General features: G+C 41.0%; 1 protein-coding gene across 1 annotated transcript in view; it reads right to left on the bottom strand.

The window, feature by feature from the left end:
- EGF (epidermal growth factor) overlaps positions 1–23,681 on the bottom strand; it is a 62,699-nt gene that overhangs the window by 28,962 nt on the left and 10,056 nt on the right. The window contains 10 exon segments of the mRNA XM_033061408.2: positions 270–418; positions 2,306–2,442; positions 3,360–3,485; positions 4,659–4,781; positions 7,895–8,017; positions 9,022–9,147; positions 13,299–13,501; positions 15,046–15,276; positions 18,401–18,582; positions 20,276–20,475. Coding sequence (XP_032917299.1) covers positions 270–418; positions 2,306–2,442; positions 3,360–3,485; positions 4,659–4,781; positions 7,895–8,017; positions 9,022–9,147; positions 13,299–13,501; positions 15,046–15,276; positions 18,401–18,582; positions 20,276–20,475 — 1,600 coding nt within the window.

The raw sequence follows: 23,681 nt of genomic DNA, 5'->3' as shown, positions 1-23,681 counted from the left end.
TACATGCAGTGCATGCTTTAGATTCCTTGCAAATGAGTCCAAACCCTTGCTTCTTGGAAAGAAAATGATAAAATACAATAGCAGACTGCATGTGAACTTCCAGTATTTTAAAGAACCTTCCAACTGTATATACTTGAGACTCAAACTATCCAAACAGAATGTGAAGCACTACTGAATTAGAGTGATATCTCAGCTATTTCTGTATCACCAGTCATTTATTCCAAATATTGTATGGCATGCTTCAACATAATGTACTGTGGAGCATGTACCCTCTGTCTGTCCAATACAATTTACGATTAATCCAGTCCACAGCAAGGCCTTCGGGTGTGTCTATAGCTCCATGAATAACCTTTTCGCGCTCTGAACCATCCAGATTAGCTCGTTCGATCCATTTCAAGGCGGTGTGGGCAAAGTAAATCTGTGAATAAATAACAGACATGGTGTCATTAGTTCTCATCTCACTTTCTACTCTACCTCCCCTGTCTAGTAACTCCATTTCTAAAATACCTTTTTCATCTGGAAAATTCCCTAAACTGCTTATTCACAAAAGACTGTACAGGTAACCCATGATCCCTGATCAAATAAAAGGCACTTATCCTTCAACCAGGATGACTTCTACAGGCAGCTTGTGCTTAGCTGTAAATCCCGGTTGCCCTATATACAGCCCTCTGAATATCCTGTGGTGTTGTTTCAGCCAGCAGCTACTTCACATAAAGCACAGCTGAGGAGTAAAAGTAGGAACAAACAGAAAGAAGCATGTTGTCATTTCAATGGCTGCTCATGTCAAAAAGGGAGAAGTGTGGAGAAGATAGTAGCACTCTATGTATATCAAGAAGCTGGGAAGGAGAAAAGGAGTTTTTTAATTTACTTCTATTTTTTTTCCACTCTTTCATCCTGCAGCTGTCTTAATTTTTACTAGGTGTCCATTCTGTAAGGTTTCAACATTACCATAAGACTTTTCTTAGTGTGGGGTCAAAAGAAAAGCTTTTTGCTGGTAGGGAAACTAGGTTTGCATTTTCCAAGGATGTGTAAATTTTGCCTCATGTCCCAACACCACAGAGAACCAAACACTGTATGGCACACCCATACCAAAAACAATGCTGACACTTTCTTTGGAAATGGTAACAGAGAAACAAATAACTTTGCTTTGATGCTAGCCATGAGGTCAAAGCAAACAGGAAGGAGCTCTAGCCTTAGAGGAGCTAATTTAATATCCTAGGAGCGCAAAGTGGGAGCTGCCTTGCCACTCATTTCTGTGCTGACCGACCAGGCTCCTGCAGCCTGGGCTGGTCCCTGCATGTCCCCTCACCTCTGCACTGCCCACCTGACACCACAGGAGGTGATCCCGGGTACACACCGGAGTCACTGGCACAGCTGATCCGTTCTTGGCACTGCACAAGGCAGCTGTAGCCTCTCCAGCAGGGTCCTATCTCAGGAGCAAGTGGCAATGCTCCAGAAGTGCTCCTTCTGTAAATGCAGATCTGGTAACATTCACATTTGTTTAACTGTGTCCATCTGGGCCCTGAGATGCTTCCAACAACTTAACTGAGCTTCTCATCAGCTTTCACTGTACCATCCAGTACTCCTTTGCAACACTTTTACAGTGTAAATAAGTCCCTCCAGGGGAAAATATAACTATCTGCCACAGAAGGTTTAGCAAAGCACAGCTGAACTCCTATTCTTCCCAGCTCTGTAGGCAAGGAGTAGGACATTAGGATGTGGTCACACAAAGACGTCTTTATACAGAGAAGACTCCTGTTTCCAACAGCACTATCCAGTATGTAAGGGACACATTTTGGAAGAGCAACAGATTCTGTGAGCATTCAGCAGTTTTGCTCAATAATATCAGGACATGGGAAATAATTCTTGTTATGATTACTCCAGCATTTAGTAGGGATCATACAGATTTAGCAGTATAGAATAAAAGATAACTTTGCTTGTATCACTGCGTCGTGAAAAAAAACTCCCAATATATTTCCAGAAAGTAACACTGCAGTCTTAATGGAGAAAACTTATCAACCACACAGTAGTTCTTTAAAATTGAAATTATGCCTGAAGTGAATTTAGAAATCCAATTTCTCTGTGAATTATCATTTTCAATGTTTAAAAAAAAATTAATTGAAGGACAAAACTCTCCAACTAATGTTTGGCAGCCTGTACCAGTTGTGCTCCTAGTCAGGCAACAGAACAACTAGCAGCATAATGCATAATCCAGATCACTGACAGAGGAAAGGTTAAGGCACATGAAAGTTCAATCCTTTTGTCCTTGCAACACTCCAGAATCCTCTCATTTTTAATGCCTTACCTTATTTTCCACTGGGTCAGAGTCCAGTGCTAAGACTACTCCCATCTGCCAGTCAAGTAAACTTGTATAATCTGTTCCGTCAAAACTGATCTGGCGGATATCTTGGCCATTTGCAAATAACAAAAATGGCTTAGGACCTGTTGATTAAAATTTGCTAGTATGTTAATTGCGCTAAGTTCAATGTGATCTCTAACTTGCATTACTACCTAAGTAGCATTGTAAATAAGTAACCGTAAAACACAAAATGATGAACAGAAGCAAAAAGAAATTATGTCAATTTTCCTACGCTCCACTTGCCTAAGGAATTAAAGACAAATATGAATATAAGTTTACAGCATCAGCCTCAACATTTCTGACAAAAGAAGCCCACTAGTCCTTCTGCATTTCATGTTGAGTACCTTAGCCTCAAGGCAATCATGCCTCTACATTTCACAGCATCACCATAAATGCCACAACAATGCATTGGAGAAGTCTTTTGTAGTAAAAGTAAGAAAGATACTGTCTTAAAAAAAAATACATCTATATATAGCTTTCCCCTTTGGGCACAAATCATAAACTTCTTTTTCCTCCTTTTTGTTTGGCAATTGCTTATACCTTGCTGATCACTGGAATCTGCCCTTTTCTTAGAGGAACAGAAAGGTCTGGAATCCAAAAGTTGACATCAAACACTTCAGTTTCCTGGGGTCAGTGGAGGAGAAATATCCCCACATGGAAAGTCCTTTAACAGACTATTCCCTACCCCATTCTCCAAATACAGAGACTTCTGTAACACTGGGCAGGAACTTCTTTATGTGAAAATACAAAACCTTTTGTATTGCATGACAGACCTCCACAGTATGGGAGCCCAGAGTGAAATGATGAAGATGGATCACAGCTTGAACTTCCTGTGAAGGAGACAGAACCATATACTGGTGCTTGTTCCGGTTTATTTTCAAAATAGGTTGTCTTTCCTAACAACTGATACTTCCCAAGTTTCACAAAGTACTCAAAAAACTCAAAGAACTCAAAAAAGGTTTTGCTTTTATTGGCAGAAATATGCAGGCATGACACCAACCTAAAGCAGTGCAGTGCTTTCTGTCTCGCTGAAGTTTATATCCAGGAAAACAAGCACACTCCCAGGAGGATGGGCTTAAAGAAGAGCATATCTGACTGCAGCCACCATTATCTGGAGATGTACAACCTTAAACAGAGCATTGTAAAATTTTACTGTGCTGTTCTAAAAAAAAATAAAATACAACAAAATCAGAGGTATAAGAGAATGTTTCACCCTGCTCAGGATTTCTACAGTGCAAATTATCTCAATAGCTGGTATATTTACCAAAAGGCTTCCTGCTGAAAGTGAAAATAAGTTAGTAGTAACTTGTTCCAGAGTTTTCTTGAAAACTTAAAACACAAGATGTGTTGTGTTGTGTTGTGCTGTGTTTTGTTTTAAGACAAGGTGGGAGGGTGGGATACATAGAGGTCTTTCATGTGTTTCAGAGAACTCTTGTCTCACGTAAATCTCATCCCATCTACAACAGAGTAATAAATTTTACCAGACTTTGCATTCCATGCAAAGAAACAGCAAATTAATGCAATTGTCTCCCCAGAAGTTAATTAGGCTAGGATGATAAATTGATACTTTCTAATAAAACAAACCAAGATTTCATGTAAAAAGAAAACATTCTTTTGTCATTTTGTTCTGTTATAGTCTTGATACCAACATGAGCTAGCAAAACAGAAGTAATCACTGAATCTATGTATAAATTACAGCCCACAATATGAAAGGGATTAAAACGGAAAGAGGATTTTTCACAGCATAAGGCTGTCAGTAATTGAGCTATCTTGACCCCTAAGACTGAAAAGATGCAGTTGAGAAGCTACAGACCCCTGAATTTGGAAAATTGCTGAAGTGGGGAATTACAGATTGAGTGTAGCAGCTTCAAGTCTTTTGACTATAAAAAATTTCCATTTGTGGGTAAGTTAGAGTGACTTTGAACCTGGGCTGCAGGATGTCAATGAAATTATCTTCAGGTTTCACCCAAGCCTTAATTTTGTACATGTATGTCCTCTCACATATATATTCTAAATGTCTCCCACAAAAAAAATCTGAGAGATACCTTGATCTGTGCTGGCAATAAAAGAACTTGGCCAGTAAATATTGGCTGTTGCTGCTACTAAAAATCTATTAAAAAATGAAGATGAATGCTGTTTATGTCAGCACTCAAAGCACCTTACATTCTATTGTCTTTTATTTTCTACAATCATTTAAACTATTCAAAATGCACATAAAATGCCTTCATTCACTTCTGGCTCTCATGCCAAGAATAAACAGAACCTGGCAGTCAGTTCAGCTAGACAAAATGTTACTTACCCGTGCATGTTTTGCCATCCTCTTTGAGCACAGATCCTTCTGGACAAAAGCAAACAGCGCCTTTAGATGTTTGAAGGCAGCCGTGGCTACATCCGGTGTCATTACTTGTACACGTAATTAGCTCTACAGTAATTTAAGGAGGAAAAAAATTCCTAAATGATGATAAAAATTTTATTAAGCCCCCAGTAAGAGATGTTAACACCTTCTTAAACAGCATAAGAAGAAAAAGGGGAAAAAAGTAAGGAAAAGAAATATATGAATAAATAAAAGTGTGATGTTGAGACTACAACACCTGCAGTCTTTCTGTGGTTTTTTATGCTGTGTTTCTGTTTTTCTTTTCCATATCTTTTCCACACCTTCTCCTAATTACAGCCCAAGAGAAAGCAAAAATTGCTGAGTCCTGAAGCCATTATACTTATCAGCCTTAAATTTTCCAAAATTCTCTGAAGATGTGTTATCAAAATAGAAGTAATTTTGAAAACTTTCTTTCTTACATTTCATAAAAAATAGAGCAGGTTGTAAAAACTACAAGGAATCTATACTGAAAGAACAAGCATAAAAGACAAAGAGAATGAGGAAGAGTTACTTTCCACTGCTCCAAGTATAAAAGAGCTAATATCAATCAAAATAGGTGATGAACCTTCCAGAAACAAAACTATGTTCCTTAGTGGCAATTTTAGAAGTTGTAAGGGCAAAATCAACTCAGGACTTGGCAACAGCTTTCCTTTACTTGCTATTAGAAATATTGCAATGCCAACATATTTTTTTAGCATTTTTTAATGCAATTTCACCAGATGTGCTCCTTCCACCTTCTGCATTGCAGTGTTCCATTTCTTTGTCTGAATTCTAGTGCCATATGATTGGAACTAATGCAATATTTCCACATCTGCTTCTATGAATCAGCTGCACACATTGACTCGAATGTTGCATAGCTCTTGCAAATATTCCTTCAGGGCAACTGCATCCTGGACTGCACTGTGCTAACCACTTAAGCACAGAAAATAGGGCCCAGAAAATTTGTCTTTCTTTCTGACCAGAGCTTGTGGCTTTAGAGGAAGAGTTTCTTAAAGGACTTGGAGGACAAAGCATCAAAATTTCTGGTCAACATTCGGACTTCTCATCTTGTGTGTGTCTCTTTCAAGTTTTACAGTTGGTAAACATCTGCCTTGTGCTGCAGTTGTTAAGGGGTCACACTGTCCATTCTGCATCCTTAGATTGTGCTAGGAAAACATTATTTTCTACCTAATTTGAGCCACCCAAAATGCAGGCATACAGTTCAAGCTGGCCATCCAAAGTAGGACTGAGTTGCACAGCGCCTAAATGTTGTTTTGGACTCAAAATTGTATCCCACCTCCCAATAATCTCTGGCACAGTTCTTCTGTAGCAGTTGGCTGCCATCTGCAGCTGTCACACACACCCTGAACCCCCACATCTGGGTTACTGAATGCTGCTCCTGGCTCCCTCTTAACAAAGATGAGGAAGTGGTTCTTACAGAATCACAGAATATCACCAGTTGGAAGGGACCCACAGAGATCATCAAGTCCAACTCCTGGCCCTGCCCAGGATTCTTGGAGTCTAAAATAGCCCGACTGCTAGAGTCTGTTAGATTCTATGGCTATATTTACTCTCCAGTAGTGATATTTAATATACCCTAGATCCTTATCCTGCCATGATCCACACTGAAGTCATTGGTGTGCACTGGCACTCCTGCTTGGGCCTTATACCAATGTTTTATTTCCATGGAAACAAAGTAGAAAGACCTTTGTCCATGCATAAGTTTCACTTCAAAAGTGACTGACAATATTCCAGGACCTTCAAACTTGGAAGTTTTTCACATTTTATGTTCTAGACTTACTTCAGAAAAGCTTCATTCATTTTTAGGGTGAGCATACACATTTACAGTAATTTCACAATTATAAGCCACACCAATTATAAGCCACACTTCCGGGTGTCGGCCACTTTTCATTCTTTGTCCATACATAAGACGCACCTGATTATCAGCCGCATGTTACAATACAGAGTGTGATAAAAGGTATCTATTCTATCACCATCTGTTGAGGGTGGGGGCAGTGATCCTTATCTCTGCGGTAGATACTCTGCCAATGGGCCATCCATTGAAACCAGGCAGGGCATTGTTCTTTATCTTTTCACAACCCTTCCTCCAGAGAGTCATTTTCTACTAATGGCCCATTGAGTCCCACTGTGGGACTGATAAAATTACTTCATCCCATTGGAAGTTGCTCCAGCCAGGGGGAAGAGCCCAACATTTCTTACCAAAATAAAAACAGAGGTTTTGGGACACTAAGGTAGCCCCTTTCTCCACTGGACTCCAGAGGGAAATCGGATTTCTTCACATCACCACTGGACCTCTGGAGGGAAACTGCACCTTCTACAGGAGTACTGCTTCAACTGAACCACATCTGTCACTGCAGGAAAACTGCAACCACCATTTAATCAAAATGCTAGCAACACCCTGCCTGACGGAGTGTCAGGTTGTACTCTGACTTTGTCGGGGTTTGGAGTTTGTTTCTTTGTAGTACTGTATTTCTATTTTAATTTCCCTAGTAAAGAATGGTTATTCCTAATTCCCATATATTTGCCTGAAAGTCCCTTGATTTCAAAATCATGATAATTTGGAGGGAGGGGGTTTACATTCTCTTACATTTTCAAAGAGAATTTCCTGCCTTTCTCAGCAGACACTTGTCCTCCAAACTGAAACAGCAACTTTTCATTCTTTGTCAGGTTCGTCTTTGTTTGGGTTCGGACCAAAATTTTAGTCAAAATGGTGCGGCTTATAATCATGAAATTACTGTAATTCCATGAATGTCATATATATTAGCATTGCTATCAGCCCTGACCTGAAAAGAAAATACATGATGCTGTGAGCTGCTCTTTCAGAGACTGGGCAAATCCTTACAGAGTGAACCAAATTCAGAGACCACATTTTAAAATACATAACTGCTTATCCCCCTGGGGCCTATTCTGAGGTCTCCCTAGAGACGTGACTTGTTCTTTTTTTCCTCTGAAGAAGAAGCGTATGCAGTTTCTCACGTGTAATTTATGCTTCCTTAAACATGACACCTGCAATCAGTTCACTCAGTTTAAGCCGATCCTGCTTACATAATATGGGATTGGAAGCAAGCAATGCAACACACAAAACTTCCAGCAGTTCCAGTGGTAAATGAGGACTCCCTCCAATAGGATACTCCAAGGGTTTGTCTGTTACAGCTCCTTACCATGACATGTTTTCCTATCAGGCAGCAGAACAAAACCTCTAGGGCAGGTGCAGTAATAGGAACCAGGGATGTTCACACAGCCTAAAGTGCAGCCATGGTTCCAGAAGCCACATTCATTAATGTCTGAAAAAAAAAAAGAATTTGTTGTGTCAGAAAAACATCGTCAGCCAATGTTCGAGAATAGAGTAATGAAACAAAGTAGGAGTCTGAAAAAGTACACCTTTTTTTTGCATTTATTTAACAAAAATGTGTTTTTCTTAATGAACTATAAGAAAACAAATTTGCAGACCTCATTCAAATCAGTGTTAAAAACCTTCTAGCAAAACGTACTCATGCTCTGTGTGTCCAGCATAGGTGCCTAGAGGACTTTCAAAAAGATGCATTTCCATACAGATTCCAGTGCCATTTAAATCCCCTGCACATCCAGAAAATGTACATTAGACACCTTCTTAAAACAAAAATTCTCTTTAAAAATTTGAGTTCAACATGACGTAAGTAAAAACCTTAAAACACAAGTGTATTAAAAGTTGAAACTCAGAAATCAAACCTGAGAATTTCCTTAGAACTGGAATGCTGATGTGCAAGCAAGTTTGTAAATCCTGTAAGCTAGGAATTCTGATGCCATTATGTCTTATAAAATCTGGTCGTGGTAGTGAAAGAGATGCTTTAAAAAGTATTATATTATCTGTTATTAATAGAAATTTTAGATTTTAAATAAAACAATCCAGATTAAAATATTTAGAAGCATGTTAAGAATTTCTGTCTTTTTTTGAATGATACTTCAGACAGACATCTTGTTGCTGGATTATTCAATGTTTCAGCTTTGGTGATACATCCAGTTTCATCCTTATTTAAAAATTAAATTAGCACATACAAGCACACCTACTTATCTGAAGCTCCTTTACCTACTCAGACTAAGACCAAAATTTCCCACAAGAATAGCACCTGCGACACTTTCATAGGTCTCTTTTTAAACTATTTCAGAATTTGGAAGGACACACAACTGAAATGGAGCACTGAAATTTTTAGAAGCTCATAGTAATGTTTCAAACTCAAGATATTAAGTAAAAGAACAGAAGAATTTTCTCATGTGGTAGAATAAACCTGCTGAGAAATTCATGTATTACCTTCACAAAACTGTTTATTTCGACTTAAAATAAAGCCACTAGAACATTTACATCGATGAGTCCTTGAGTCTGGCCTGCAGATTCTTCTTCTGCACTTTTCTCTGTTCAAATCACAGATTCCTTGTTCTGAAAGAACAATTGCAGTGTAAGTAGAATGGAGTTCTTATTATATTAACCTTCCAGTAGAAAGATGATAAGAGAAGTATTTTCTTCTCAACATCTACATGCTCAACCAAGCTGAGGAATTTCTTATTAATACAAAATAACTTCATTTTTTTTTCCATTGGTAAAATCAGGTAAAAAAGCCAATTACAAATGAAAGTCCTTGGAATATTAGGAGTAGGTGTGTGCAAACAATGATTTTGAGCTCTATGTCAGCATAAGTAGATCTAGAGAGAGCCTGAACTAGGGGATGGTTTGGTTTGAGTCTATACCTACAGTGACTATGAAAGTGAAAATTCAAGTTTCCTACATACCCAGTCCTGTACAGTATTATATATTACTTTGTAAAACACTCAGAAATAAGAACAACAGAGAGGGAGTACTTATGCAAAAAAGAGAGTGAAGAGAGATTTTTAAGACGCAGCATACAAAGGCAGTTGTTATTAGTATTATTATTGGAGATTATATTGGAGTATTATGACCACATTATTACTCATATTATTTAATAAAAAAGATTACTGGGGAGATTATAATGACTATGTGTTTCATTTGGGCAAAAGTTATTAGCGCATTCTAGAGAATATTTGTTTTGATGTGATTCTATGAGAAATACAACATTTTAAATGCTAAACTCAAATTTCAAATTCAGAACCTTTCTTCAAAGGAAGAAGAAAAAAACGTGCCCAACAGGTCCTGAGGAGTCTTCCTATTTCTTCCGCTTCACAGGAAAAGCTACTCCAATATCCTTTTTCATAGGAAGGATTTGCAGAGCCTCATGTCTATGCTCAGCTATCTTTCAGAGCTTTGCTTTCAGATATGCAACACTCATTATTTTATTTTTTGTCTTCAAAATTTTTTTTTGTTTGAACTGATGCTACTGAATGTTTTGTGCAGCCACACAAAACGCTGTCTTTGCCCTGGGCTGTGTGTGTAAGACATCACAGGCTCATACAGGCAAAGAAATGAGTATGTGACCAATTTTCTTGTGCTGTTTCCAATTCACAATCTAAATTCCAAGAGGTGGAAAACTGCATAATATTTAGGCTCCAAGTTTATTCTTCTGGTAGCCACAACAGAGAAAACATTGGTCCCTGGGTGGAATGACAGATCACATCTATAAAAGTTATATGTTTTCCCAGACAGACACTGTAGCTTGGCTACAGGCACAGACACCTTGCACATATTTGGTTAACTGGTTAAGTCTTCTCTAGAAAAGGTCATATCGTTAAATGAAAACTATTAATGAATGACTAGGGACTAGGTAGATATTATCTATGTTATTTAGCATGTTGTCTTTCAAGACACTTGAATTTTGTGTGGTCTTGATGAGCCTCTCATTAAGTAGAATTAATTTTGAATTGGACACAATCTTTTTCTACTGCAACTGAATCAGTAACATAAGTAGTGAAGAGTCTAATCTTCAAATAAAGAACTTGTTAGAATGACAAAAATGCAAGTGCATGCAACCACAAAACAACAGAATCTACAAACAAGACCATATTCAAGGCTGTATCATATGCTTATATCACTGTTTCTGATTTTTCACCCCATTATTGATCACCATTATTGATCTGAGTGGTCTAAAAAGGCCAAAGACACCTGGGAGTTATGGAATAAATAACAGAAGCTATAGTTTTGTCATACGGACAATATCAAGAAGATAATAATTTTTAACTAAGTACTAGAACTCCATGTATCCATATCAATACATAAAAACCCAATCACATTTCAAAGCTTAAAAAGAATGGTGACTAAATTATGAATCACAAAGTTTATAATGCAATATTTTCTGGAAGAACACCATTACCTACTACACACTTATACTAACTTATTTGTGTTTTGTGGGCTTTATTCCCATCCCATAACCTGTGTTACATGGAAATGCATAGATATTAGCCTGGTGTTAGTAATCTTACACTGGAAAGAAATATGACATAATTTATTTTTAAAAAAATAAATCTAAGAGTACTGAATATAATTAATCTGCTAAATTTCAAAAAATTCCAGAGGCAGTATTTGAGATTTAAGGTATTTCAGCTATTTTATGAGTTGTTACTAAGAGTGCCACACCAAAGTTGTTCTGTGGGGTTACAACAAACCCGTAGATGAATTAATGCTCTTCTCTCTACTGCTTATTGGCCCTGACCAATCCAAGAAAGTCACTTGAAAGAGAAAGGGAAGAGGGGAATTTAAGTAGCAAAGTAAATAATTCAAATTCCAGTAAAATAATCAAATCTTATCAATTGCACACTTCTCCTAAGTTCCCTTTTCATCTGAAGGAACTAGTTACCTGCTTTAAAGAAGGCTTGATAATTCACAGCTGACACTATGCTGCAAGGTACATTTTCTTAGTTTGTACAGGGTATCCAATTAGTCTAGGTATGCTTTTATCTCCAGGTTTCTCTGTTGTAAGATCAGCTATAAATCTCATTTGAACTCCAGGCTCATTAGTCCTCCTTTCATCACTGTTCTTGCATTGGATAAGTCAAGTAACGCACATACAAAGTCCAAAAGGCTCATCTGGATTCAGCCTGTTAAGCTTGTTTCTACTCCATTATTTTCCAGACATTTTTACAAGAAGTTATTTGGAATTTTTTTTAAAAAAACTACTGCTGACAATACTTACTATCGTACAAAAATTTACTAAACATGTTGGAAATATACATACATTTAAAATATTGGTAGCTTATATATTAATAAAAGCAGGGAAAGCCCTTTTCCACGGAAAGAGAAATGCCATAAAGTACTGGAAGAAGTGGAGTAAATCTTCCGAGAGAAGAATAAAGGTTAAGTGCCCATAGTCACTGAAATTAAGCTGCACATACTTGCCCTAGTTCCTCTATGTGAGAGCACCAAATGTGTCAGTAGAAAAAAGTGCTTCCATTTGCCAGGACAGCCATTTTCCCCAAAGTAAGGACAGTTAAAATATTGTCTCTGTATAGAGACTCCCTGTGCTTACAAGGGTAAGCTTGATTTCCTGGAACACTTTGTCTTCTGCATCTCAACACATCTTGGTACTGCAAACAAAGCATTTGAAGGGGAAAGCTCCTTTGGAGGTTTTGATTTTTCCACTCAGACCAGACTTCAGAGGGCACAGAATGCATGGTACTGCATAAAGCTGTTGTTTGACATGAAGAAAGACAAAGCCTATTTTATAGTAGTTATTTAGGAATAGTTCAAAGATGTATTTACAGCTTCATTCTTGCTCATATAAACAAAAACAAACACTACATTCTCCCCACCTCTTCATGCCTCTAGGAATTCATGGTCATCCTCCCTTGGGAGCTGCGCTTGACACACAAATGCCTCCACACTCTTTGCTCCATTGTTCTTATCCAAGCAAAACTGGTGACAAAAGCTATTCTATTAAAGCAAAAATGCTCTGTTCCCCAGAGGCTAAAGGACAAGACATTATTTCCCATGTCCTCCATGGGAAATATGTCCCATTCCTCCATATCCTACTGCCTCAGCAGGAATCCTCAAGGAAGGTGAGCTATTGATAACCTTCATTTTTGGATCCACAGTGAAAGGCAGCGATATGATCAACTCACACTGTAATTGGTAGCAATTAAAGAGATATGACTTTCTTGTCCTATAGTTGTTGTAGCAGCTTCAAGACTGTCTAAGACTGCTGGTTTTTAATTGAATCATTTCACAGCAAAGCTGACATCCACTTGTGTGCTTAAAACCCTTTGCTGCCATAGTAATCAGAGTTGTTTAGATATGCCTTAGACTAAAACTTCCAGAAGAAAGTAGATATTTGGTGAGGATAATGTAGACAGAGGGTTAAAAATCTGTATGCTTTGTGCATTTAGCAGGAAAGCATAAAAATATCTTTGTGCAAAGAAAGGCAAGAGAAATGAGAAAGTCATATTTATCTGCATGTGTATATAGATAAATGTATATAGATTAATAGTGCATGCTCAGCCTGCTTCTACCCTGATACTCAGCTGGAGCTGCACACACCAAGTGGAACCGTGGACCACTGAAGTGAAAAAAAACTTTTTCATTTATTTCACTGTGGCCTGGAATTTTGCCAAAGAAAATCCTTACTACAGAGAATCAGAGTATATGACATTGTTGTTCTCACACATAGCAGCATTACATTTACTTACCCAAATCCTGAGAATCAATCCTTGCACCTGGCTGCTTAAATGGATGTACTATTTTTATCTCCACTGGTGGGAAAAATGATGGCTTCAGGCTAATTGTGACTACAACACTTCCAGTATATTTGTTGGCTCTCCATATCATGCCGGACTTCAAGTCTGAGTAGTAGAGGTGCTCAGCAAAGAGAGACATGCCAAGCAATTGATGACTACAAGAGAAGAGAGTAAAATGTATAGGGATTACCTGAGCCCTATATATTTACTCACTCAAACATTTTCTAGGTGCCTAGTTCAGCCAGGTTCACTGAAAATTACCTTTGCACTGTATACATACGTATATATGCATATATATATATATATACGCACTATAGTATTTTCTATATATATATGAATCAGAAGAGGTGCAGAGATATTCCCAAAATGATTCACCAATCATAATCCTGCAAAGTTGCAAGAAATAGACACAAAATGGATAACCTGAATTTCTCACAGGTTTAACGATCTATTGGTCACGACTGACTTAATTAGGAGAGAAAGCCTAGGTGTGACCATGCTTCTGGTGAACCCAGCAACCAAAATGGAAACTTGGTTTGTTGAAAGACGTAGGTCAGACAAGTTCCACCATTTCCCAATATCCACTACCTGCTCTGTCAATTCTGACTGTCTGAGGAAATCAAGGTGGAGATGGAGTGGTAGGCATGGGGCATGCCTAACATCTATCTTCTGCTGCTTCTCCTATCTCACATAGTTTCCATTCTCTGGTCAGTTATAGCAGCTAGCAGGAATCACAAAAGGATCAAGTTTTAAACAAGACAGAAAGCACAAAAAATACTGGAAGTCTTCCACGTTCCAGTACACAATCCAGGTGGAAAACTCAGAATCCAGATCATACAGGCTAAAAGATTAGTATTCCAGTGAATGACAACAAACTCAAGGGACAAAGGGGGAAAAAAAGCAAAGGAAAGTAAAAAAAAAAGTAAGGAAAAATCGAAAGTGACCACCTGCAAGGTAGGGAGAAGCCAACTTTGTGTTCATCATTAGCAAGTAGTGGACCACATATTCAAGTCAGCAGGCCAGCAAAACTGTGTATTTTTCTCAGCTTGCTGTTGGAAATTCCTTTTCCGTATGTGGCAACCCAACCATACTGAAAGACACTGCCGTGACAGCCTTTTCCTGATCTGCCTACTTGACTCCATGACCACCAAAGCACCTGGATCTAAGAGCCCCCTCAGCCATGCTCAGCACTGGCACTGGGGAGGGACAACTTTCTTGCACTACACAGTTTTCACCATGTCTGCTGATGCTTCTTGGAGAGCCTGAGCACAGGGCCGAGCCTCCCCAGCCAGCAGCTGAGGAGTACAACAGGCTTAGATGAGGATGGAGCTCAGTCTCCTGAGCACAGCTGAAACACCTGAGCTCACCCACTGTGACCTTAGATAAACCATTTAATCTCTCCTCTATCTGCAGAAAAGGGCCACTAATAAACACTCAGAGAGGATTTCTAAGGATTAATTAGCTATCATTTGCAGAAAGCTTGGAAGATGGAGAGTGCTGAGTGGCAGTATTATCCTTATAATCACAACATTTTTCCATTTTCCTATCATTAATATTACATTTATAGTCATGGCCCTTTGCACTACTCTTTATACTCTTCATATTGTGAACTGACCCCATAAAAGGGAGAATGAGGTAGAGAGCTTAACTGAATCCCTGGAATGAATATTTTATTTCCGACAAGCTGAGGAAAACTCACCGGATGGAATTTCTGAGGAAATGAACAGTTCCACCGTCATAGTCACATGATCCAATACGGGAAATCTCTTTTCCATGGTCATGTTGGATCCAGTAGAGCCTTGTGTCAACCAAATCTAGTGAGATGGCCTTGATTTTTTCTGTAGTTTTTAAAATATTTTTCATATCACTTCCACTGAGAGACACTCGGTGGATGCTGGAAACTGTACCATCTGAAGACAAAAATAACAGCCTGGAGGCAAGAGAGGCATGTTTAAAAAACAAAACAAAGCAAAAAACCCCTGCAACAAACCAACCCTACATTTGCAAAATCACATCACAGCTACGCACTCTTTATTTAGTTACAGTAGTTTCACGAATACAAGCCGCACGGACTATAAGCCGCACCCCCGGTGCCTCGACAATGTTGCTGTCTTTGTCAATAGATAAGCCGCACCCTGAATATTAGCCGCACTTTCGTTCGTAGCGAGAATCTGTGCGCAGCTTTCACAAATTGGCCAATTAGTAACAGGATCGCGGCAGAGCGGGATTTACTGGCTCGGGGCGGGGCCAGGAAGGCTCGGCCCGCTCATGGTTGCCGACGGGGCCGGTCGGGTGGTGTTGCAGCCGCCGCCGGGCTCACTGGCCCCCCTCTCCCGTCAGCACCGCCTCGCTGCCGCGTTTACTCGCCCTGCCGGCGGGCCGGCCCCCGCCGCCGATGCGAGGCACGCTGGCCGCCCTGCTGCTGCATTTACTCGCCCTGCCGGCGGGCCGGCCGCCCTGCTGCTGCGTTTACTCGCCCTGCCGGTGGGCCAGCCCCCGCCGCCGCTGCGAGGCACGCCGGCCGCCCTGCTGCTGCGTTTACTCACCCTGCCAGCGGGCCGGCCCCCGCCGCCGCCGCGAGGCACGCCGGCTGCCCTGCTGCTGCGTTTACTCGCCCTGCCGCTGCGTTTACTCGCCCTGCCGGCGGGCCGGCCCCCGCTGCCGCTGCGAGGCATGCCGGCCGCCCTGTTGCTGCGTTTACTCGCCCTGCCGGCGGGCCGGCCGCCGCTGCGAGGCACACCGGCCGCCCTGCTGCTGCATTTACTCGCCCTGCCAGCGGGCCGGCCGCCCTGCTGCTGCGTTTCCTCGCCCTGGCCGGCACTGCAGGCCCCCGCACCGCCGGGCACCCCCACGCTGCTGGCCCCGATTCTGCTGGGCTTCCCCCGCTGCCAGGCAGCCCCACCCGCCAGCCTTCCTGCTTCTGCCATGCTCCCCTGCACTGCTAGCCCCAGTTCTCCCGGGCTCCCCCGCCCTGCTGGCCCGGGCTCTGCCGCCCCCCTGCCCCGCCCTGCTGGCTCAGGCTCAGCCGCCCGCCCCCCACACTGCTGGCCCCGCCTCTGCCAGGCTTTCCCACCTCAGCCGGGGCCAGCCGGGCTCCAGCTTGGCTTGGGGCTGCCGCGGGCTCTCACTTCCGTGTTGGCAGCTTTTAGAATATTGTCCATGTATTAGCCACCCTCGAATATTAGCCGCACTTCCGGGTTTCCACCAAACTTTTGGTCAAATTGGTGCGGCTTGTATTCGTGAAATTACTGTACTTAGTTTCTGGTGTATACAAAATTTCTCAGTATGGTACTAGAACTACAAGTACTGTTGGACATACTGGAAACTGGCATTACTAGAGGTAGCAGCAATTTCCCTCAAGTGGGTCAAGCAGGAATCAGCCCACAAAGCACTATTGCCTGTCTCTCTGCTTTGTTCAGCCATGCAGTCAGTCAAGGAAACTGGAATAATTTCTCAAATCTACGGCGAGCTCCTGCAAATTTGAGGAAAGGCAGGTCTGATGTCCAGGCCCTTAATCCCATTGAGATGGCAGGATTCCAAAGATTGTTAGCAATGCTACTATCATCAGAAGATTGGTTTATGTGGAAATGTATTATGAAAGGACACATGAGTCATGAGGCTAAATATTAAAATACTTGCACACACCACTGAGCAGCTTTAATGCAAATCAAAAGTGGCAACAAAGATATGCTCTTGCTAAACAAAACAGAAGCATTTAGAAGCATTTCAAATCCTGTTCAAACTCTTCTTTTTTTTTTAACTTTAATGCAAGAGGCTTTGTGTAAGAGAAAATTAGCAATTAGCATGGAGAGGCCACTATGACAATTCATACTGGTAACCCTTGAGGAGCCAGGCCTGTCATGTGAGCAGGCCTGTCAGGTTCTCAATGTACAGTAATTTCAAGACTATAAGGTGCACCCTTTTGACTAAAATTTTCCCCTGAACCCGGAAGTGCGCCTTATAGTCCAGTGTGCCTTATATGAGCTACAAAGTTCAGAAATTTGCCTACCTGGAAGTGAGAGATGTGAGCCGCCTGGGGAACCAGCAGGGCCACGGTTGCCAGGTGGAGGCGGAGCTGTGCCCCGGTAGGCATAGCCCGGCCCCGGGGAGGCAGGGAGGAGCCCCGGAAGGCTTGCGCCGGCCCTATGGAGGTGGGGAGGAGCCCCGGAAGGCTTGCCCCGGCTCCGGGGAGGCGGGAAGGAGCCCTGGCAGGCTTGCCCTGGCCCCGTGGAGGGGACATGGAGGGGCAGGCGGCAGAGCCCGGCCCTGGGGAGGGGGCACACAGGGACGGCAGGCATAGCCCAGCCCCGTGCAGGACGGGAGGAGCCCCGGAAGGCTTGCCCCGGCCCCGTGGGAGCGGGGCTGCGCCCTGGCAGGCATAGCCCGGCCCCGTGGAGGGGACACGGAGGGGCGGCAGGCACAGATCAGCCCTGGAGAGGTGGCACAGAGTGGCGGCGGGCATGCCCCGGCCCCACCAGGTACAGGCGGGCCTGGGGACCCGCGGTGCCCCTCCTGCCGGGTACAGGTGGGCCTGGGGGCCAATGGCTGCCGGGTTGAGGCGGGGCCTCGGCCAGCAACCGTGCAGGGGGAGCTGGGGGCGGAGCCTCGCTGCAAAAAAAAAGGGCGCCTCATAGTCCGGTGCGCCTTATGGTCGTGAAATTACTGTAATTTACTTGAAACTGAAAGAAGCATCTCTACGAAGGACAAACTACCCGTAATATTGAGCAGCAACAGTGGATTCAGTACCAGTATTTGGAGACACTGATAAAGAAACAAGAGAAACAGCAGCAAATCAGCAGTTTAGACTTTTTTTTCAGAAAACATACCAATTTATGTTCTAAGTATGCTGGGTATGCCCCACCCCTGGAATTGCTCGAAGCAGGTCAGATAGGACTTTGTGCAACCTGGTCTAATTGAAAGTGTCCCTGTCCATGGTGAACGGGTTGGAACTTACAGTCACTTCCAACCTATTTCTATGATTCCAAAACCACAGTCATAGTACTTTACATATTTGGAGTCTAATCCAATGAAATTACTAACCCCTTTAAAATTACCTTTGTTCAGCATCAACAGCAATCCTTGTGGGACGACCAACAGCTCTTAGAAGAACTCGGCGTTTCTTCCCATTCATGTCTGTTGCTTCTATGGTTCCTTTCTGTCTATTGGCCCAGAGAATGTCTTGATTTATCCAGTCAATAGCAAATCCTGAAATGCCTTTGTCTATGTAACACAGTCTCTGTAAACAAGAAAAAAAAGAATTGACAAGAGGAATCCTACTGACTACTCGAAACTTGGCTTTCATTACAGGGAATAGAACACCCAGCTGAAGCTTTGAAGTTCATTTCTTCGCCTGCTTCATTTTCTTTCAGGTCTGTAGCTATTTCTCTTTCTTTTTGTTTCATCACTTTCATATGGTCTTTGCACTTACACATACCCCCTCTGAACTGAGTGACTCCTTGCAAACGGAGAAGCTGTTCTGCACAATAAATATACTGGAGTAATACTTAGCTAAAACTTTTTGCATTTGGCGCAATATGAAGCACCCAGGTCTGTACTGTTAGAGATGGAAGTCTCCTAATACACTGCTGTTGGACGCTGATTCTTTAAAATTAGTGAAAATACATGCGTGAAAACTTCACACAGGTAAATGATACTGGCAATGTCTCTCAAATGAAAGAACACTCTCACTGCAACAAAGTTCAACCACAACAGCTTGTCTGCCCTTCTTAATCAGCCAGATGCGATGAACTGCACAGTTCGTTCTGAACAATGAATAAAGTGCTAAATGCATTTATGCAACCATAGAAACCAACAAAAAAGTTGAGAAAAAATGAGCAAGTATTCAAGCATGTTCTTCTTATAGCATTTGTGCCAGCTTGTGTTACAATAATCTTCAAGACAAAGTTGTAATGCCAGAGAATAATCTATAATTGATAGAAACATTAATGTCTACAAAGCTGTCTGGGGTTACAATACAGGATGTGATAAAAGGTATCTATTCTATCACCATCTGTTGGGGGTGGGGGCAGTGATCCTTATCTCCATGGGAGATGTTCTGTTAATGGCCCATCCATTGAAACCAGTCGGGGCATTGCTCTTTATCTTTTCACAACCCATCCTTCCTGCAGTGAGTCATTTTCTACTAATGGCCCATTGAGTCCCACTGTGGGACTGATAAAATTACTTCATCCCATTGGAAGTTGCTCCAGCCAGGGGGAAGAGCCCAACATTTCTTACCAAAATAAAACAGAAGTTTTGGGACACTAAGGGAGCCCCTTTCTCCACTAGACTCCAGAGGGAAGCTAGATTTCTCCCCATCATCACTGGACCTCCGGAAGGAAACTGTACCTTCTACAAGACCACTGCTTCAACTGAACCACATCTGTCACTACAAAAGGACTACAGCCACCATTTAATAGGACTGCTACCAACACCCTGCCTGACGGGGTGTCAGGCTGTACTCCGGCTCTGTCAGGGTTTGGGGTTTGTTCCTTTGTAGTACTGTATTTCTATTTTAATTTCCCTAGAAAAGAACTGTTATTCCTAATTCCCATATCTTTGCCTGAAAGCCCCTTGATTTCAAAATTATAATAATTTGGAGGGAGGGGGTTTACATTCTCCATTTCAAAGAAAGGCTCCTGCCTTTCTTAGCAGACACCTGTCCTCCAAACTAGGACAAAAGCCTTAGTTTGTCTGAATTTACTCTGCTTCATTTTTAGCTTGCCTTCACCTGATCCCTGGAAGATACTGTATGTACTAAATGTGTATGCCAGTAAAACAGCAAGGTCTCAGGATCAAAACAATAACAGCAAAAGTAAAGTGTTTGTTGACGAACAATAAAGGCAGGACTGTACCCAAGGACCAGCTGGATTCCACAGGGGGGTTTACATGCATTAACTAGGAGAATTCCAAAGAATTGATTACTTTACCTCTCGCTTTGTGCCATTTAGGTGAATTCTTTGAAGTAATCGCCTTTCAGAATCTACCCAATACACTTGTTCTTCTACATAATGAAAATCCATAAGTGTTGATGGACCAGTATCAGCAACCAATCTTTCATGATTTGTCCCTTCAGTGTCAATTCTAGAGATGGCATTTCCATGGCTAAAAAGCAGGAATGGTGCTGGGTCTGGTGTGGAGAAAACAAAATGAGACCAATTAACTGATAATCATTGCATTTTTGCTGCATTAAATTCTTATCAGTAGCATATTAGTCAAAGATAAAGTTTAAGATATAGCTATCTACTTTAAGATATAGCTGTCGCATTTCTTAGTAGCAACTTTCTAGGTGTATCACAGAGAACAAGTAATGTATAAATGTAATGGTCCTTTCACATTTAATGCTGAAAACTATGACAAAAATCTGAGTTAGGAAACTGAAACTACAGTGGTTGTTACCACTTATCCCAAATCCTACAGCCCAGTCAGAAGTCAGAACAGCTGCTGCTTGCTTGCCAACTGAGGTTGAAAGACGTTTTCCATGGTTGTGCCTCCAAGTTGAAGATCACTTCAAACTGTTGTGCTATAGAAAGAATTTATCATAGAAAGGTAGCCTGGAGTCTCCCTTTAACTATCTAAAATGGGAATTGAACATCCCAAGATAGGGCAAAGGAAGTAACTGGAGCCTGCGTAGGTTTCTTGTGCTGCAGAAGGCTGGAGGAAAACAAAAGATCTGTACTTAAAACTCTGAGAGCTCAAAAGAGACAACTTCTTCCAGACTAAAACTTTATTTGTAATAAGCAAAAGTAAGAGTATAACAGTAACTTAACATAAAATATGTTAAAATGAAGGGTGCTCCAATTGTGCCCCATACTGCAGAAAACCAATTAAGGTTGTAAGTGATGAGCAGCTAGGATGATCCCAATGGCCTTGATGCAACCTTAGAACAAGGTGATAAGTATGGAAGTACAATTAGTATGGCATAATGACTGGGGCTGCTCCAGTTTTCTCAAGTCCTCTTGGTTATTTTTAGGATATTACTGTAGAGCATAGTTAAGATTGCACAAGGAAACAACTACCTTTCCAAACCGCAAGGGTTTTCATTTAAGCTGTCTGTCAAGTGCATATAGGAAAGCAGTTCTTATGTACGCAACATATTTTAACTTTAATTTTGAAAATAAACATGGGTTTGTTGTTTTCTTTTTTTGTTTGTTTATATATAACTTCAGCATTAAGTCTATTCTTTAATTTACTACTAAAAAAACCACATACAAAACATAAATCCCATTGTGTTAGTAATGTTGGAATTGTATAACATCATTGTCTGAAACAACAGATCCCAGAATGCAAGTAGTCCTCAAACCAGCTGACCCTGAAATGCAATTATGGATGTAGAACCAAGAGAATGACAGCTTTCAAGCCTGTGTAATCAATTGCTGAATTATTCTGAAATGAAAAAGCAACTCTCCATTTATTGGGAATGGATGCCATCAGAGATGCACTACCACCAGTATTCTTACACATATACTTTTGAAAATTAAACTGGTTTTATTGACAAGGTTCACATCTTTTTTAAAATAAATATCTTTACTATTAGCATGAAGCCAGCGACTTTAAACTTAACAGAAAGCACTTCTACAAAATTTAGACAGATGCAGATGCCTGACCTTCATAATTGCAAGGTTGTTTAATTCTCCTTTCAAAGTAGAGGAAATTTTGATTTCTCCAAGTGAAGAAAGTTCTGATGGGCACTCAGGATGTAATTTTTTCTTGTTCATAGGGAAGATGTCAGCACACTGTTTCTGTATTAGCAAAATGTTTTGTATCGCAAATTTCAAAGCTCTCACTTAAATACAGCAGCTGCTTACAGGATTTTAATTAGTCTCTTTTGCTGCTGCTACTTGAAGTGAGCAACCCCATGTGAGCATATTTGAACAAGGAAGACTTGCTTCATGTAAATAGCAAATGAATGCTGAGGTGTAGCAAGGCTGGTTTATCTAAGGGATTTGACAGCTACTGCCTGCAGTTTTGCCAATTACTTGACCAAGAGTATTTATACACTTTGGTTTTGTCCTTTCCACTCTCTGAGTTCCATACCAGGTGCCTGTGAATGAGGGCTCTAAATGGAACAGGAACTGAACAAATCTATCTTTTACTGCAGAGGCACCAGTCAGATTTGGGGCTCAGTTTTATCAGGAGTTAAATACCAGGTAAACCATAGCAGCACCAAAGATCTTCCTATCTTTAAAACATGAGGGTATTATACCTGCTGTATCCCTCACAGAAGGGTTTATACCTGACTTAAGGGTTTCTTATTCATCACAGTAACTCCAAAATCACTTTCTGTTGTTAATATAAATGTTAGTAATAACATGTTAAAAAGTTGTGCTACTCCAATATGAAGATATGATTGATCTTTGAAAGATACCTGTGCACAAATATCACTGGGAAGTAACATGTTTGCTTTCACTTCAGAAGTGGAGAGATCTAGGGATGTTTAGGCAGGACAATAAAAAATCCAATTTGGGTTTTTGTGAGCTACATGTTGGTGATAATTAGGATGATTCTAGGGCCTGGACTAAAATATTTGTGTTTGTGATACTTTGGAGCTCTACAGAATAGATTTGGTTATGTTCACAGTCCCAAAATGTACACACATAGGGACTCAAGTAGAGCTCCAGCTTCTTGGGTCAGAAATGTGCCTTGTCACATCCCATCTCTGCATTAGCAAGATAGTCCCTGGTAAATACCAGTCAAAAAATAGAGAACTTGAGGTCTTGGATCAGAAGGAACTATGGTGTATCCCAGACAGGAACCAAAGCTAGGTATTCAGGAAGTCAAAGTGGAGAGGTAAAGAGATGAACTTCAGAGCGCTCTCACCTCATGCTCTAGATGCAATATAGGGTTAAGCCAATCAACAAAATCCAACCAATTTATTTTCCCCTGGGTAGCATCAGTTGAGAACAAAATGAGGGTTAATCAAAGGCTTTAACTGCAAATATTTTCTCTTAGAAGAGCTAAAAACTTCTAAATTTAAATGAATGTCTCACATTTAAAAATCAATTTATACACTCAGGACAGAGGAAGGGTAAGAAATAACTCACAGTAGCACTCATGTTTTTAACTGTCAAAAATAAGGGCTTCCTGCATCTAATTTTACAGCACTATCCCTAGCACCTAAACATATTGTAAAGACATCGAGGGACAATAGATTGAAAGCAGCCAAGGTACCAGAATCTCGTGTACTGCCATGTTACATGGAAGTCAGGATGGGATAAGAAGGTTTACAGTTTTAAACCTGAAGAGGCAAACAAGAAGTGACTGTTAAGTTTAGTTGCTTGTTTTCTTATGTTCATTCATCCTTCTGTCACCATAGTTTACATTCTTCACTATTGC

The sequence above is a fragment of the Catharus ustulatus genome, chromosome 5 (genome assembly GCF_009819885.2).
Source record: "Catharus ustulatus isolate bCatUst1 chromosome 5, bCatUst1.pri.v2, whole genome shotgun sequence".
In the NCBI taxonomy this organism is placed as follows: domain Eukaryota; kingdom Metazoa; phylum Chordata; class Aves; order Passeriformes; family Turdidae; genus Catharus; species Catharus ustulatus.
This window is presented reverse-complemented; position numbering and strand designations above follow the sequence as displayed.